Source organism: Equus asinus, chromosome X (genome assembly GCF_041296235.1).
Source record: "Equus asinus isolate D_3611 breed Donkey chromosome X, EquAss-T2T_v2, whole genome shotgun sequence".
Lineage (NCBI taxonomy): Eukaryota > Metazoa > Chordata > Mammalia > Perissodactyla > Equidae > Equus > Equus asinus.
This window is the reverse complement of record NC_091820.1, coordinates 136,926,017-136,943,241: the sequence shown is the minus strand read 5'-3', so window position 1 is coordinate 136,943,241 and position 17,225 is coordinate 136,926,017. Positions and strand designations below refer to the sequence as shown.

At 40.1% G+C, this 17,225-nt stretch overlaps 1 protein-coding gene across 1 annotated transcript in view; it reads right to left on the bottom strand.

Annotated features, from left to right (window-relative positions):
- The window catches only part of PASD1 (PAS domain containing repressor 1), a 65,779-nt gene that overhangs the window by 37,757 nt on the left and 10,797 nt on the right, over positions 1 to 17,225 (bottom strand). Inside the window, exons 5-8 of the mRNA XM_070501797.1 lie at positions 13,221 to 13,320; positions 12,682 to 12,792; positions 10,897 to 11,027; positions 8,135 to 8,217 (exon numbers count right to left, since the gene is read on the bottom strand). Of these exons, the coding sequence (XP_070357898.1) occupies positions 8,135 to 8,217; positions 10,897 to 11,027; positions 12,682 to 12,792; positions 13,221 to 13,320 (425 nt within the window). The remainder of the gene's footprint in view (positions 1 to 8,134; positions 8,218 to 10,896; positions 11,028 to 12,681; positions 12,793 to 13,220; positions 13,321 to 17,225) is intronic.

The following is a 17,225-nucleotide window of genomic DNA, read 5'->3' as shown; positions in this document are numbered from 1 at the left end:
TGAAAATGTGTCCACAAAAAGACTTGTAAAAGAATGTTCATTCCAGCTTTATTTGTAGTAACCCAAAACTAGAAATAAATGTCCATCAAAAGGAAAATAGTTAAAAAATTGTGGCATATCCAAAGAACAAAATACGCCTCAGTAACAAAAAGGAATGAACTACTGATACAAATGACATGATGAATCTTAGAGACATCATGCTGAGTCTAAAAGGGCGGACTCAAGACAGTATATATCATATGCTTTCATTTTTATGAAGTTCTACTAAAGGAAAAATGTATAGTGAAAAACATCAGAACAGCAGTTGCTCTAGGTGGGGGGAAAACTAACCGAGAAGGGACACAAAAAAGCTTTTAGTGTGTTGGAAATATTGTATGTCTTGATAGGAATGTGAGTCCCATGGGTTTATGCATTTGTCAACATGCACGGAATGATATACTTAAGATCTGTGCATTTCATTACATGTAAATTTTACCTTAAAAATGTAAACAACATAAACTCAATTAAGGAGGTTTACGTTTCAAAATAATGTGAGTCGGCAATCCTAAAACTACTTTCTGTGCTTTTTAGACTTGAGCAAATGAGTAAATATATTGAGGATAATGAGGCAAGGACTCTGACTATTGTAGAAGAGTGTTGCAACAGTGGAAACGGGAAGACTGGAACGAACCCCGCAGTGTTGGTGTAGAATTGGAGGTATCAGTATGAATTCATGGTTTGTATTATTTTACATACACACATACACAAAGGTACACATACATATAGATGGGTAGGCAAGGAAATAACACAGATATAGATCTCCATGCCTATGTATGTGTATGTGTACCTGTTTCCTAGTTCTGAAAGCACCTAGAAATAATAACCAGTAACAATGAGCACAGCTAGTGCCCAGATTTTGGTTTCTAAATATCTCCACTTAAAGAAGCCACGGCTCCCTTGACCAAGGCTTAGAGAACCAGCTTATTTCATGGCTGAGGCTGAGAAAGTACAAATTATATCTGGAACATCGTATGTATAGCGCCAGAAAGTAAGGAATGCCCCAAGAATGGTGGGAAGCATCAAAAAGACACTAGAGCCAGGTTGAAGAGGCTGCCACTGGTCGATTCTAGGACAATCTGAGCATTAAAATAAATAATAATAGCAAAATAAACAAATGGATAAATAAATAATGAATGAATGAGGCAGAGGGGAGGAGAAAGAGAAAAAGAGGTGGAGAGGGGAGAGGAGAGGGGAGGGAAAGGAGAGAGGGAACAAGTGGGAGGAAGGGGGAAGAAAGGGAGAGAATAATGATAAAGCAAATGGAGCACAATGTAAACAGCTGTGAGCACAGGCAAAGGTGGATACATATGGTAGCTCCTGCCAATATTCAAATAAAAAGTTGAAAAGTTGAAAAACCAAAGTTTAATGGAGCTAAAGCAAAAAATTATCCTGGGAATAAAAGGGTAAAGCAAAAAGCATTAATTCAAAAGAGAGCTGGATCCTGTCCCACTTCTTCAGATGCCTAATACACAGCCTGGCATCTTCATTACAGGATGACAAATGAACACTGTGAGGAAAAAAATACTACATTGTTAATTATCTGAGTAGCGCAGGCAGCTGCCAGCATATTTATCCAAAACTACTTTTCATAAAATAGGCAAATACTCAGATAATTCTTCCCAGATTTTTTGAAACTTTGATATTTATGAGACTTATTTTCATTAGTGTCTAAACCCTCAGTAATTTTAGTGTGCTTCAGTGAGTTTTGAGTACAAACTATTACTTAGAACTTTTCAAAAAATATTCACAACAAAATTGCTCTTATCAATCGTCAATCTAATAAGACAATCTAATGATTTTATGCTTTTAGGTGATCAAAAAAATTTGTCATGCAGCTGGAGATGGAACATGGCTTGGCTAGAGGTCCTATAAACACAATGAAATATAAAACCCAGAATCTTGAGACTGTTATCCCTTCTTCTATCTTCTTTTTTTTGTGTCTGCCCTTTCCACGGACCAGGCTCTGTACATGCCAACAGGACAAGTTAAACAGGACAAGCCAAGAGGCTGGCTCCAAATCTGACAACTATAGCTGCATGGGAATGGGTTTGTGGGTTATTTCCCCTGAGGCCAGGCTGTCAAAAAGCCCCAAGTCCTTTCTTTATCAGTTGGCACCAGGTGTTAATATGTGAGTGTCTCCCAGGCGTGTGTGAGAGCATGAATCAGCTGACTGGATGTGGCCTTCAAGCTGGGAATGCCATCGCATTCAGATTTGGCCAGACCCCGTCCACCCATCAAGGAGACATGGACACTTTTCACGGAACAATTTAATGGATAGAGAACCATCTCATAAGGATAAAGGTTTAAAATGTGCTGGCTTGAAACTGAAAAAGAAAACTATCTTAAATTAATAGGAAAATAAAAGTATTGAAGAATCAGATCATGACCATAAACCAAAGTCACGTTAACCCTCTGCACTTAATAATGTCTTTATAGCTCAGTTAAGGATTTGGTATAGTTTTAAATGATAATTATTCTATATTTGGAAGTACTTCCTAATCAATCATAACTTAACTTTGTATAGATCTCATTTCCTTCTCTTATTTGATTGTCATACACAGTCTTCAGTAATTATTCTCGCCAGTTACAGACAAAGAACGTGAGACTTAAGGAGGCTTCTCCAAGATCACAAAACTTGTAAATGGTCAAGCTGAGAAATAAAACCTAAATATTTTAGTTTAAAAATCCAAATCCTATGTTTTTTTTAAATATCCCTAGACCACAAGGCCGCCCCAGTATTTGGCAAAGGTGATGGGAAGTAGTGTGGAGTAGAATGAGCCAAGTAATCTGCAGAGAGAGAGCAGGGGGCCTTGTTGAGGCTTCCCGTGGAGTGAAAAGCAGGAAGAAATAATGGTGAGTGACTCTAGCGTGGCTCTTTCCTGGCTATCCCATAGGGAGGGCAGGGGCGAGCTGACATGGTCCTGGTGCCTCACCCACAGCTGCTCACACCTTCCTGCCCATAGTCCTCCCCAAGTTCTGTGAGATCTGATCCTCTGTTCCTCTCTGCCCTCCTTTCCTGCTAGTTGCCCCTGGTGACTTGGCTCCAGCAACACTGGCTTCTCAAACACATCCAATGTGTTCCTGCCTCAGGGACTTTGCATCTGCAATTCTTTTTGTCTGGAATATTTCCTCCAAAATCCACATGGCTTGCTCTTTCACTCCTTTCAGGTGTTAACTCCAAGGTCACCTTCTTGTTGAAGCCTTAGCTGGCCACCCTATCTATTACATTAAGCCATTAGGAATTGCCAATATCGCACCATCTTTTAACCTATAAAAATATCAATTGCGTATGGCAAAATCTAATAAAATTTAATCTCCCCCCACAACCTCCCTATCTCTCTTCACTGCTTAATGTTTTCCCTTTGCCCTCCTCACCTTATAACCTACTCTAGAATATTTATTTATCATCTTTCTCCTCCACTAGAATGTAAGTTCCAGGAAGATAAGGATTTTTGTTCACTCTGTATTCTCAGAGCCTAGAACAGAACCTCCCACATAGTAGGTGTTAAATATTTGCTGTATGAATAAGTTTCACTGGGACTGGAATGATGAGATTGACAAGCTAGCTACTTAGTGGTAGAGAAATCCAACCAAACGGCGTGTGAGTCAATGATGTGCAGGCCCTTCTCCTGTTCAAAATGGGGTGGACATGAGGAATGAAGTCAGTACAGTCTAATAATCCATCACGTGAGAGCTGAGGTAGTTGGAGCTCCATCAAACAAAATCTCACTAATTAGGACTATCGTATATCTTTGAAAAATTCTCCTCACAACTTTGTACAAGATAATTCTTCACTGAAACAAATTGAAAAGGGAATTAGGCAGGAATATTCTTTTTGGTGCAACTGCTGACAGGGTGGAGTCTCCCCAGGGACCCATTCTAGCCCCGTAGCAGCGTCAGAAGACTGCAAGTAAAGTTAAGAACTACTAGAACCCTTGGAAATACATGTCATTTGTCTTTCCCGTTTCTCTACTCTATCTTAGTGGGAAAGGATGCTATCTTCGGACAAAGTTCTAGGAGTAATCGGTGTGGTCTCCTCCCCTGCTAATTCTGCTCTCCCCTGAAATTTAAGGCAAAACTAAAGGGGAAAAAACCTGTTTTCTCTCAGTAATGTCCCCAGTCAAGTACTTCCCAAAGATTCCTTGAATTTTCTCCTTGGAATCCCATACCAGCCACAGCTCCTGAAACTGGTGTCTGGGCAAGAATGAGCCCAGGAGAAGCTGGGTCCCAATTTCAGTTTTACTACTGCATGAACTGTGTGAATTTAGGAAAATCAGACATCCTCTGTGGCTGCACTTTCTCATCTTTACAATGGCTCTTGAAACTACCTTAGAGATTTGTGAAAAACTAGGTTAATAAACATGAAATCACATCATGAAAGATAAAGTACGGAGTGCATTTGTATTAAGATGACACTATGACAGAATTTTGGGACTTATCTTTACACACAACTGGCCAAACTAAAAGAGCAGATGAGTGCTTCCTTCTGACTACAGCAGCACTAAGATAGGAGAGGGCTACACAGGATTCAAGTTTTTGCCTACCCCTCACTGACTCTCAAGTATTCCTTACTTCTTTCTATCTTCGACAGTCCAAGCAAGCAAGACCTCCCACTCCAGTGCATCTGTAGCTTTAATGGAAAATAACCCAGCCTTTGAGTCCCTCTCCTGAAATGAAAAGTTCTTTAGCCTCAAATCTGAAACATGCAAGGACAGAACATCCTCCAGGGAAACAGACCCTTTCTTTGAATTTCTTTCATAAGCATGGACAAAGCTTTCATGCCTCTTAGCAGGATGCTTCCTACCTTTCAAAGAACATGTAGAATTAACAAGGGAAGTTCCAGAAGCATTTTGAGAGCACTAGGTCTCTATGACCTTTGTGCCTAATTACTTTTCTAACCATCCCTTGGACTGTAAAATGGGAGCCGGATTATCAATGACTGCTCAGGATGCCTGCAAACCATAATCTTGAAATGCCTCTAGCTCTTCTCCTTTTTATTTGAAACTATATTGAGGGCAAGTAACAAGTCTATGACAAAAATAAGGCAATACTGGTTTGCACTGGTTTATAACAATACTGCACCATGTCTGAGAGGTCTCATGGATTACTCTTTTGATAGGATCAATCAATCAGTCAGTCTCTGAGCAGATACTCCTTTCTGCCTACTCATGTTAGCCTCTGTGCTAGACAGGGATGCGGCTGACAGGTCCTCCCTTTGAGACCTCAAGACAGTGGACAAGCCAGGTCCACCAACAATCCATCATGTGAGAGCTGAGGCAGCTGTAGCCAGCACAGTGGCCCCATGTTGGAAGTGAGGAGGAGGGATATGGGAGGGGTGGGGTCTGGAATTAAACAGAATTTTCTTTATCAAATCCATCATTTCTTTCCTAAATGTCATTTTTCCATCTTACTGTCTACATGATAAACAATCCATTGCCTAATTTTTGAAGGAACTTTAGTAATATTTTATGAAAATATAGGTATAAAACTATAGTGGATTCATCCATAATGGTGTGATAGTTTCTTATAATATTAAATAGGATATGATTTTAAGCCTTAAGAAAACACCTCCCTTATATTCCATGAAACTCAGTGGCACAGATGTAGTAGTTGGCTCATTTCTGCATCAGAATATTTTTCATTCAATAAACTCTACTTAAAAAATAAAGCGCAGGTTTCCTCACTCTCTGAACTCTATCTGAATATTTTCTATAATGATCTGCTAATTTACACAAAATGCATTACCCAAACCTACTAAATAAATCTCTTTTAGGTTGCATGCAAGACTACGTTTAAATCGTGCACTCCTAAGCAAAAGAATGTGGTTTGCTGTTATTATCTCTCAGTCTGATAGTGTCTTGAGTTCACATTGTTTAAACATGTTATGTTTTATAGATATCCTCTTCCCCATGTTATTCAGTAAAAGGTCTTCCAATAAAGTAGAGAATCTAATGATGGAAATGGGCAAGAAGCCTAAAAAAGCACATGCACTACAAGAAAATTAGGGAGTGATAAAGCATATTAATACATTTGAATGGCTATTAGTCTTAAGCTTGGCCATGCACATATCCCCAACCCCTATGAATCACAAATACAATGCTGAATATTTACATGAAATTTGAGGTTCTTTCAAAAACAAATCTTGCTGGTGCAAGTGAGTGTGGTCATGGCAGGAGCAGACTTGTCCCATTCAACAGACAATACAATTGCAAGAGATGTAGAACACCAAGCAAAGGGAATGCAAACAGCCTGCCACCGTGAGCTCTGGTTTTCATCCCATTGCTCTGTGTGTAGCTTCAGACAACGGTTCACAGCCAAAAACCTCTGAACTCTCCTGCCAGGAAGGGAAGATTCTCCCCCATTCCTTAGATCCAGACACAGATGAACCTCAGACATTTCCTGTTTAACTCATTTCTTCACCAGCTCTTTCTTCCTTCCCTCCTCCTGCCACCAAATAGTAACAGTGACCACAGCCTCCAGCTAACCCCCTCTCACCACCAGAGCTGACACAAACATGCTTTCAATCATAAGAAACCTCTCGAAAAATTATCTTGTTTATTTTACTTTGTTAAGTATTATTGGCATGTAATGCACATCCTTAATGTGTTATTTTGTTATTTATTTACATGTACATGTACACTATGATGTAGAAGGAAAATGTAACCCATTCTCAATACTCTACACTGAGCAGTGTCTAATATTATGGCTTACTACATACAAACATACCTACTAATGATGTGGATTAAGGCTGCCCCAGCTAGAGAAGCCCAAGGTGACCTGGCCTACATGCCAAACTATATGACCCAGTGGACTTTTTTTATGGTATGAATTAGGACCGCCCCAGGGAGCGAAGCCCAGGGCATCCTCACCTACATGCCGATCTATATGGCCAGATTCGCATCTAAAGTTATATGACCGCACAATAACCAGACCCCATCTGCACTGAAATCATTTAATGACTTTTTACATCATCTTTTCTTTTTTCCAGTAAAAATAAGTCACGTACCCATGCCTTATAAAATTAGCCCTAACCCTCAACTCGGGGCAGCAGCAGGAGCTCTGACTGCCCGTGGGTCCTGTCCCCATCCCAGTGGGGGCAGCAGCAGCGGCCCTGCCTGCCCATGGGCCCTGTCCCCATGCCAGCGGGGGCAGCAGAAGCGGCGGCAGCAGGAGCTCTGACCGCCCGTGGGTCCTGGCCCCACGCACCAGCTCTGCCTGCCCATGGGTCCTGTCCCCATGCCAGTGGGGGCAGCAGCAGCTGCTCTGTCGGCCCATGGGCCCTGTCCCCATGCCAGCGGGGGCAGCAGAAGCGGCGGCAGCAGAAGCTCTGACTGCCCATGGGTCCTGTCCCCATGCTATTCCACACTATTCTCTAAATAAAAGAGCACTACTGCCAGATCTTGAGAGTCTAAGAAATCTTTCTTTCGACTCCTCGGCTCACCGACTCCGCATCACTAATGAGTTTATCAAGTAGTAAATAACTAGATAGTATTACAAATAATTTCTATTTTGCAGAAATCCTTGGTGGATTGTTAAATAGATGTAAAAGGGGGTTTTAGAGATATTTGGCAGATTGGCATTTTCTTGTGGGTTAGGAATGCATTTTTATTTTTCCCACTCAAAATAACGGAATGCTGGCTTCTGTTCTCTGAAAATATGCTAACAAACAAATGCTAAAGAACAGATTAGATTCCCAAGAAGAGAGACGCCTGTAAATAGCAGCTCCCACGACGTGTGCTTGTTCTCCTACCATCTAAAAGCATCTCAAGAACAAGAGGTAATCAAGTACTATTTTTAAATGTATTGTCTTAATTTGAAGGTCATTAAATATGCCAGATAAGTGTGCTCTACTTATTGCTTTTTTAACAAAAAGCCAATCACTTGTATTTATATTCAGTTGGAAAAATATTAATTATATTAGTCGGGAAAGGGAATTCAGACTAGTAGATTGCTCTTCTGGATTCAACTGTTTGTTGCTGGGTTTTTTTTCATTTTGATGGAAAAAAATATTTGCAAATGTTAATTCTCGCTTCAGTTTTATTTAATAAAAGTGTGTTATAGGTCTCCATTACTTATGCCGGCATTCGCCTCTCACCTGTGCTCCATAGACAGGTGTTCCTCATCCGAATCTTCTATTGCTGGAATGTCCTCAGCAGCTTCCTTTGCAGTGAAAAGTTCCTGCAGAACAACTGGCATTTTAGATACTTAAAATGTACTTATATAGTAAAAATACCAGACACATTTGTATAGAATGTAGTAAATTTGGAAGCAATCTCATATCCAACGTTGCAACCAATATGTATATCAATGTGAGAAAGGCACTCGATTTTACAGATGTGAAAACTGAGGATTGTAGAAATAATGATTTGGCCCAAGACACACAGCTAGTAGATCCAGGATCAACGTAGATCCATTTCAAAGCTGTACTCTGAGCGCACTGCTCTTCCCACAGTGCTACACAGCCATACTGTAAAAAACAGCCTCTTCCAAAAGCCCTCTGTCCTCACAAGATTTATTCTCCGAGATGACCACTAATATGGAACAAATATCCTAGAAACCCACGATAAACTGGGACAGATCACAAATAGATATCTTTGTGCCATGAGGGGACTAGGGTAGGAGTGGTGTGCCAAACGAGATTCTTCTCTTTCTCAGAGGAGGAAGTAGATATGGGAGGTGACCCCTGAGATGGGATGTCTGCCTTCTCATGGCAGATGTGAGAGCTCAAATCCCAGAGAGCTGCAGAGAGGGGTAATGAATGGGCAATCAGACCAAGCAACTTCCTTCAATTGCTTTTCTCTCTACCACATTTCTCACCATCTTAAATTTGGAAAAATATATCACCATTCTAAAACTGAATGTAAAAGGGGTCCTTCAAAGTTTCTGAAACGTGGTCAGTTAAAGCCTATATTTTAAACTAGAGAGAAAAAGTAAAGCAGATCTTTTGCCCTCTCTGGATCCTACTAATAACAATAATAATGATAATGACAATAATGATGATCATCATGATGACTGTGATAGCCCACATTTACTAAGTGCTCGCCATATAGGAGGTGCTGTCTATGTTACTCTTCACAACAACCTTAAAAGGAGGTACTATTATCATTATTTATAGAAGAAAAACAGAGGCTAAAAGATGTAAGTGACTTGGATAAGGTCCTGCAGCTAGTAGGGGAAAGATCTGAATCGGGCTGGTAAGGAAAGGATCTGAATTCAGGTGTCTGGATCCAGAGGCCTCTCTTGTAAAGTGATTGGATATGTTGTATGGCACAATGTCATCACAATATTAACATGGCCCAAATAGAGCTTTTGATTTTGCTCCCCTCAGCCCTGGCCCTGCACTGCCCAAGCCACACTGTGCCAGTCTTGCACAAGTCAGTTAGTGGCACTTCCATTCACTGAACTGCTCAGGCCCAAAAGCTAAGAGTCATCTTTAAATCATTTTTCTCTCTCCTCCCACCCACCTCCAACGCATCAGTAAGGACTTCAGGCTCTATCTCCAAAATATAACCTGAATCCGTGTACTTCTCTCTCCATCACTACAATCCTAGTTCAAGCCCTGTCATCTCACATCGCTCCTCTGGCTTCCATTTTTGTTCCCCTATACTCCATTTCCCACCCAGCAGCCAGCCTGATCTTGTAAAAATAACATCGTGGCCAGCCTGGTGATATGGTGGTTGGGTTCACGGGCTCCACTTTGGCAGCCTGGGGTTTGCGGGTTCGGATCCCAGGCACAGACCTCTGCACTGCTCATTGGGCCATGCTGTGTCAGGCGTCCCATATACAAGGTGGAGGAGGATGGCCACCGAGGTTAGCTCAGGGATAATCTTCCTAAGCAAAAAGAGGAAGATTGGCAACAGATGTTAGCTCAGGGCCAATCCTCCTCACCAAAAAAAATCTAAAAAATCAAAAATAAAATAAAAATTACATCAGATCATGTCATCCTCCTGCTTTCCACTGCACTTGGAAGAAAACTCAAACTCATTACCATGGTTCTCAAAGTTCTACATAATCTGGCCCCTGCCTACCTCTTGAACCTCATTTTCTACTACTCCTTACTTCTTTCCCCTTATTCTACTCACTTTGTTCCCTGGAACTCTCCAGGCTAGTTACTGCCTCAGAATGTTTACTGCTGTAGAACCCTCTACCTGGACTGCATTCCTTTCTTTGCTGAGTTCGCGCCTTATCATTACTGGGGGTCTCTGTTCGAAAAACAGGTCATAGAGATCTTCCCTGACCACTCTGTCTGAACTCCCTACCCTACTAGTCATTAGCACATGATTCAGTTTTATCATCTCCATGACACTTTTCAATACTACTTGTCTACTGTCTATCTCCCCTAATGTTTCCTCAGCACCTAGTACATAGTAGGTGCTTACTAAATATGTTACTTAGTGAATAAATTCATTGAGGCTGAATCTATCAGATGAATTCTAAAGACCACTATTTTTAGAGATGGAATCTGTGAGCACTATATTAGGAGAACACTAAGTGAGCAATGCTGCCGGGGAGCTGCCTCAAAACTCACCTCATGACAGAAGCCTTCCTTTATCCACCTGCCAAAATGGTCACTTCTCTTAATACGTCCCAGCTTCTGTAAACCTCTTTTATATTATATAAAAACCATTCATAAGTGACTGTGCATCTCACTCAGGTGTGTCCAGATCTCCACTCAGATGCTCACCTTCTGAAACACAGGGGCTGATCTTTCCTCATTCACATATCCTAGCACAACCTTCTGCACACATCAGGTGCTTTAGCAATGCGGTCCAGTGGCTGAGGGACCAAAGGGGACGTGATCCTTCAAAGAAGGCCCACATCTCCACAATGGGGGAGGCACACACACAACATACTCGCCTGTAGGGTCTGAGGCCTGAGGATACAAACAGTCCCCACCAGATAAAACCGATCCTTCAAAGGAAGATTCACAGCGTATGACTCATCGTAGGAGCGTCTGGAGAAGAAGCTACTGAAGAGCACCAAAAGCTCTAAGGGAGACAGAGTTACACATGTGACAACCTAATAGGAAGGCACGCTAGTTACACAAGAAGACTGACATCTGCCACATCGGTGTGCTGTTTGTCAGCCCAACGACAATTTTCAGAATTCTGAGCCATCTATTTTGCCTGTCTTCCATCTGTTCCAGCCCCCTCCTCACCCTGGTCTCCACCAAAACACGAAAAGGTCATTACCGAGAAATAATTGTTCTGAGTTCAGGGTGATTTTCAGTCTCTTGTTCTCACCCTGTGAACGGACATCTTAGTATTCAAAAGAAATTTAGCTCCCCTCTTTTATATAGCCCACATGGGTATTAAATGTGTGTGTGCAATTTGTGTGCATATGTATTCAGGTAAGATTTTTTTAAAGGTATCTGACCTTTAGTTCTAAGACATATGACAAACATCTCAGACAACCATTGTGTGAGTTAATTTTCATTATTTATTTACTCATTCATTCATTTATTGGTTATATTTTTAGACCTCAGTGGCAAGAGACTGAGGTAATTATACCCAGTTTGTGGTGTGTTGAGCACAGATAAAGTCCCCGCTCTTGCTTTTATCTTTACTCTCTGCTCCTTCCCCAGTCACAGCCAGCCACTGCCATCTACCACATTTAATATATATCCTTTAAAATGTGTAGTCTGCTTTTATGTATATGTGTATATAGTTTAAAGTGACATTGTGCTGTAGATCTCGTTCCACTTCTTACGTTTTCAATCAACAATGTGGTTTTAAGATCTAACCATGTTGTAGTACGCGTATCTGGAGTTCATGCTTTAAACTATAACAAAGTTTCCCATATTGTCTATTTCCCAAATTGTACTTGTCCATTTCCCTAATTATGCAGATCTAAGCTGTCTCCCACTCCTTCCTACCACAGACAACACTATGACATGCATAGTACATGTGCCTTTAGACACAGATGTCACTGCAAGTTCACCTCTGGGATGTTTCCACCCAGTGACAGGATTACTGAGTCACAGGATAATCAACAGAACTTAAGTTTACTCTATTTTTCAGGATCCTCTCAATACTGTATTAGTGTTTTCATTTCTCACATCCTCAACAATATTTGGTTATTATTCACACGTCTAATTGTTGCCATTCTGATGGATGTACAGTGCTATCTCATTGGTTTTTAAATTTTTCATTCTTTGCTTACTAGTGAGTTTGAGCATCTTTTCACATATTTGTTGGGCTATTTACCTCTGAGTCAAGACTTAGATGTTTTAATGGCCCCAAATCAGTGTTAATGTTAATTTCTAAGCTTGCAGTTCCTTGAAACCTTAAAAACTGTAAATTTGGACCCCTTATCTACACGACACAGATTTGAGTTTTGATTTCCTTTAAATGACACAAACTTCTTTTGTTGTGTTTTAACGATCATTCCCTTGTTTTTGTAGAAGGAAAGAGTCATCCCTTTCAGCTCAGTCCACTGTGTTACCATATGATCCCATCTTGTAAATTTCACCATGAATTTTTTTTTTTTAAAGTCTAATTAATGTCTGTAACCGAAACCTGTGGTCATAGGGATAGCAAAGGGTTTGAGAGTACCAACAGCAGGAGTGCAATGCTGTTAGCAATGAAGGGCTGCATAACTCATGAACTTGATCCAGATCAGATTAAAAACTGAATTGCTTACCACTAGAAACGTCTCTTATACTCAGAATGAATTTCACGTATTCATAAGTAGGGTTGCTACCATGTTTAACATTTCCTCTTTTTAAATGACAGCAAAACTCAATATGTTTTCCTACTAAAAGAAGACACATACAAAAGTTTACATTTGTAGTTTGCCATATTCTGCAAGATTGTTTCATATGACTATTGTCTTACTTAGGATAGATTTTACAAAAATATTATTTTCTTTCCATGAACATTAGCACTTACATAGCTATCTATGTTGTATCTGCAGAGTGGGGTATCAGCTAGAACATTATTTATATAACACTAAAGCAATTATATAAAAGCTAGAATAATCAGGGTTCATGATAAAGAACAAGATAACGAGGACAGATTTCTTAACACTAGAATTATAATTTGTGAAATTATATTAAATTAAATTAATATATGATGGGCAGATAAATTGTCTCTAACGAGTTAATTTTTATTACTCCTCTGAGCGATTGTTACCTGTCTCTCAAAATCTAAGAATTTACTATTTGAAAAAAAAATCTGTACCTGAGCATGACAAAGGAAATTCCAGAGCAATCTTTTCATAGACTTCATCTTTCTCTTGATCAGGCAGAAGACTTAATAATGTTTTACCCGTGATCTCATCCTTGAGAAGGGAAGAGAGAACAAATTTTGTTATATGTGCTACTACTGTTCACTTCCTCTATCTCCTTGCCTCCAGTAAGTTTATCATCTGCCACACCTCAGCTATCTTACGGTCATACCTCTTGTACCTTTAAAAGTCTGAATTCACATTACCCCGTTTTATGGCCATCACCTCCTATCTTTCTAGTGCACTCATGCAAGTACCCCACCTCTCCAAAAACTATCCTACCCACTGAAACCTGCAGGCCATTCCTGTCACATTTTCACTGTGCATTATCTCCTTCAAATTGTCACATCCCTCCTTATCCAGCTCAGATTTCACAGTTGATCATTATAATCACTCCCATGTGCTCTTCCTTTCTGACATATTTGCCTAGTAAAAACCCAACTCTGGTTAATTTCACCTCTTCATCTATCCTGTACTTTCACCTATGCAACTGAATGTATACAGAGCAAAACCCACAACCAAGCTGTGTATTATTTAAAATGGGCACTCAGCTCTGCCTAGAAATCGTTCTACATTTCCCTACACAACTCACTCTCCTACTCTTCAACGTGACTATTTCTTGTCTTTTCCTCCTTCTTCAAACCTCCAACACCCCCTAACCCTCCTCATATTCAGCTGGGGAACTCATTTCTTATTTCAATTAAAAACAAAAGGGGAAGTAAACATCAATATCTCCCTGCCACCAAATCTCCCAACCTACCCGCAGCCAGAGGCCTGCTTTCCTTCCTATTCCGATGAATGAGCTTCCACCTATGTCTGGTGCACTGCTTCTCATTCTCTGCCATCTACTCCAGGACATCATTCCAGAAACTCTCCCCTAATCCCCACATCGCCAAGCTGTCCTTCTCTTCTAGGGCTTTCTCATAGCATGCAAATGTTATATCAGAGATGTTATAATATCTGTCATCTTAAAAACAAAAAAGTACAACATTCCAAAAATCCAAAACCTTCCTTGACACTACATCCTCTCCTCCAGCTTGAACTACTTCTCTGGTCCACTTTAGAACAAAAATCCTTGAAAGGAACTTTACTTGCTGTCTCCCACTTCTTCACCTATCACTCTCCCTTGAAACCACGCTAATCAGATTTTTATCCTAACCGCTCCACTTTTGTCAAAGTCGCCAGTGACCTCCACATTGCCAAATCCAATAGTCAATTCTCAACGTTTATCTTACCTAACATCTCAGCATTTGATACAACTGACCCCTCCTTCTTCCTTGAAATACTTTGTTTACTTAGCTTCCAGGTCACCATATACATATGGATATCCTTCTGCTTCAAAAGCTACTCCTTCACAGTTTTATTTGCTGGATTTTTCTCCTCTTCCTGACTACTTGGCTTGGCTGGCGTTCCCAGGGCCTAGTCATTGAACCTCTTCTCTTACTTTACTGTCTCCCGGGGTAATCTCTTCTAGTTATATCCCATTAAATATCATCTATCTGTTAATGACTCTCAACTTCTCATCTCTAGTCCAGACTTCTCCCTGAACTTTTCTAGATAACTCAACTTGGATATCTAATAGGATTTCAATTTTAAGATATCCAAAACAGTGCACCTATCTTTCCTTCACAAAACATGCTCTTCCTTCGGTCTTTCTCATTTCAACAAACAGCCCCACCATTTACCCACATGCTTGCCCTCGACTTGCCTTGCCTCGACTCTCAAACCCCAAATCCAGTCTATCAGCTAACTCTGCGGTTCTACCTTCAAAATACATACATAATTGGTCTACTTCTCACCACTTGGTGTAAACCATCATCTCTAGCTTAGATTACTGCAATAGTCTTAACTGGTCTCCCTGCATCTATTTTTGCCACATCCCTGTTCTCACTCCATTCTCCACAGAGCAGCTACCGTGATCCATGTGAAACATAAGTCAGATCAAGTCATTCCTCTGCTCAACATTTTCCACTGGCCACCCAAGTCATTCAGAGTAAAAGCCAAGGAAATTAACAATGGCATTTACAGCTCTATGTTCTGGTTCCTTACTGCCTATTGACTTTAGCTCCCTCCCATTCTCCCTTGTGCTCACTGCACTGCAGGTACACTGAACTTCTTGCTCAAATGCAAATACATCTAACAAACAGTCATCTTGGGGCCCCTAAACTTGCTTTTCAATGTGAAACACTCTTTCCTAGATATTTGTAATGACTTTCTCCCTTATTTCATTTAAGTCTCTACTGAGAAGTATTTTAAATAGCACCAATTCTCTGACATTCTCTTCCTGCTTTTTTTTCATACCACTTATCATACCTGACACTATAATCACATGTATATGTTTATCTGTTTATTATCTGGCTCCCTCAGTAAAATGTAAATTGCATTAGACCAGAGACCTTGGCTGTTTTATTCACTGCTACATCCTCAACACCTAGAACACAGCTTAGTACAAATGAGCACTTACTGAATATTAGTTGACTGAAGGAATAATGCTATACCATTTAGCTGAAATATGGTGACACATGGATAAATTGAATATTAGACATTAAGTAGAGTTTTTAAAGTGATAGGAAAAAAGCAATAAACAAAGTAGTCTTAGCTGAATAATGGCTTTGGGTAACGAACCACAAAGTCAAATTATTTTTAACTGATTAATATTAATAATCTTAGTCAAAATTCAGAAATACATTATTATGACTCATTTGTAGAAGCCAGTCTATGAGCTGGCCAGTGCTCAGATTAGCAGATAGATCCTGTCTCAATCAAGAAAAAGCTTGGCTCAATTCAGGACAGAAATATTACCTTAATTCACCAAACAAAATGTTATGAAATTAACAGGCAATGAATTTTGACAATGAAAGTTGCACAGTAAGAAACTGACTTCCCAAAAAAAATATCGATATTTTTCATTAAACTTAACTTTTTCAATAAAAATGCTTCATTGGTTTAGTTATAAAATAAACTTTAGGTACCAAACCAACTTATCTCTGCTCAGTAGAGACCACGCATTCATTCACTCATCTAACACATGATTGACAACTGCTCTGCACCAGACATTGTCCTATATATATTCACGTGAACTAGCTCTTAATACCTTGCAAGAGGAAGTATTACCCTTATTTCATTCAAGAAGAAATTAAAGCTTGTCCAGTTGTTAAGAGGTCACAAGTTCAGAGACGAGATTCACACCTAGCTCCATCCAACTCCATGTGCACTATTCCTTCCACTACACCATAGCTGCCTCAATTCCAATTTGTACCAGGAGCAGCCAATTTGCTACTGGGCCAGTTTCCGCATTTTGGGCATTCTACATGAAGTAGTTCATTTATATTCTTTTTACTGAGTACTTAAGAGGGTTAAAAAGATAAACCTGACACGAATTCTAATTTCATTGAACACATAGCTCAGTAGGACAGATGAGACAGACACAAGCAATTATGAAGCAAAGTATAAAACGATACCATAACACGAGCTACAAAGTGCTACGGCTCACCAGTTCTTTCATTTGTAGAAAAATGAAGGATAGAATTGTTACTTAAAAGAATTCAAAGCCAGGGGCCGGCCCTGTGGCTGAGTGGTGTCCCACATGCCACAACTAGAAGGACCCACAACTAAGAATATACAACTATATACCGGGGGGTTTTGGGGAGAAAAAGGAAAAAAATAAAATCTTTAAAAACAAAAAAAGAATTCAAAGCCAGCAGTCTTTTGATTGTGTACGTTCCCTTGGATGGAAATAGTGGCAATGAGTTTCTTATTAATTAACTACATTCTTTAAGGAAGGTGACAGTGACAATGAATGCCTTATAACTGACCACCAACCAAAAACAATGGACATAACAATCATTCCAGTGACCCTGCCCCATAGTTAGAAAAAGGGCATAAACCTGAAAGCATTATCAATAACACGTTATTTTTGTAAATCTTTGGCATCTGCTCTTCTTATTACAGAAGGCAGA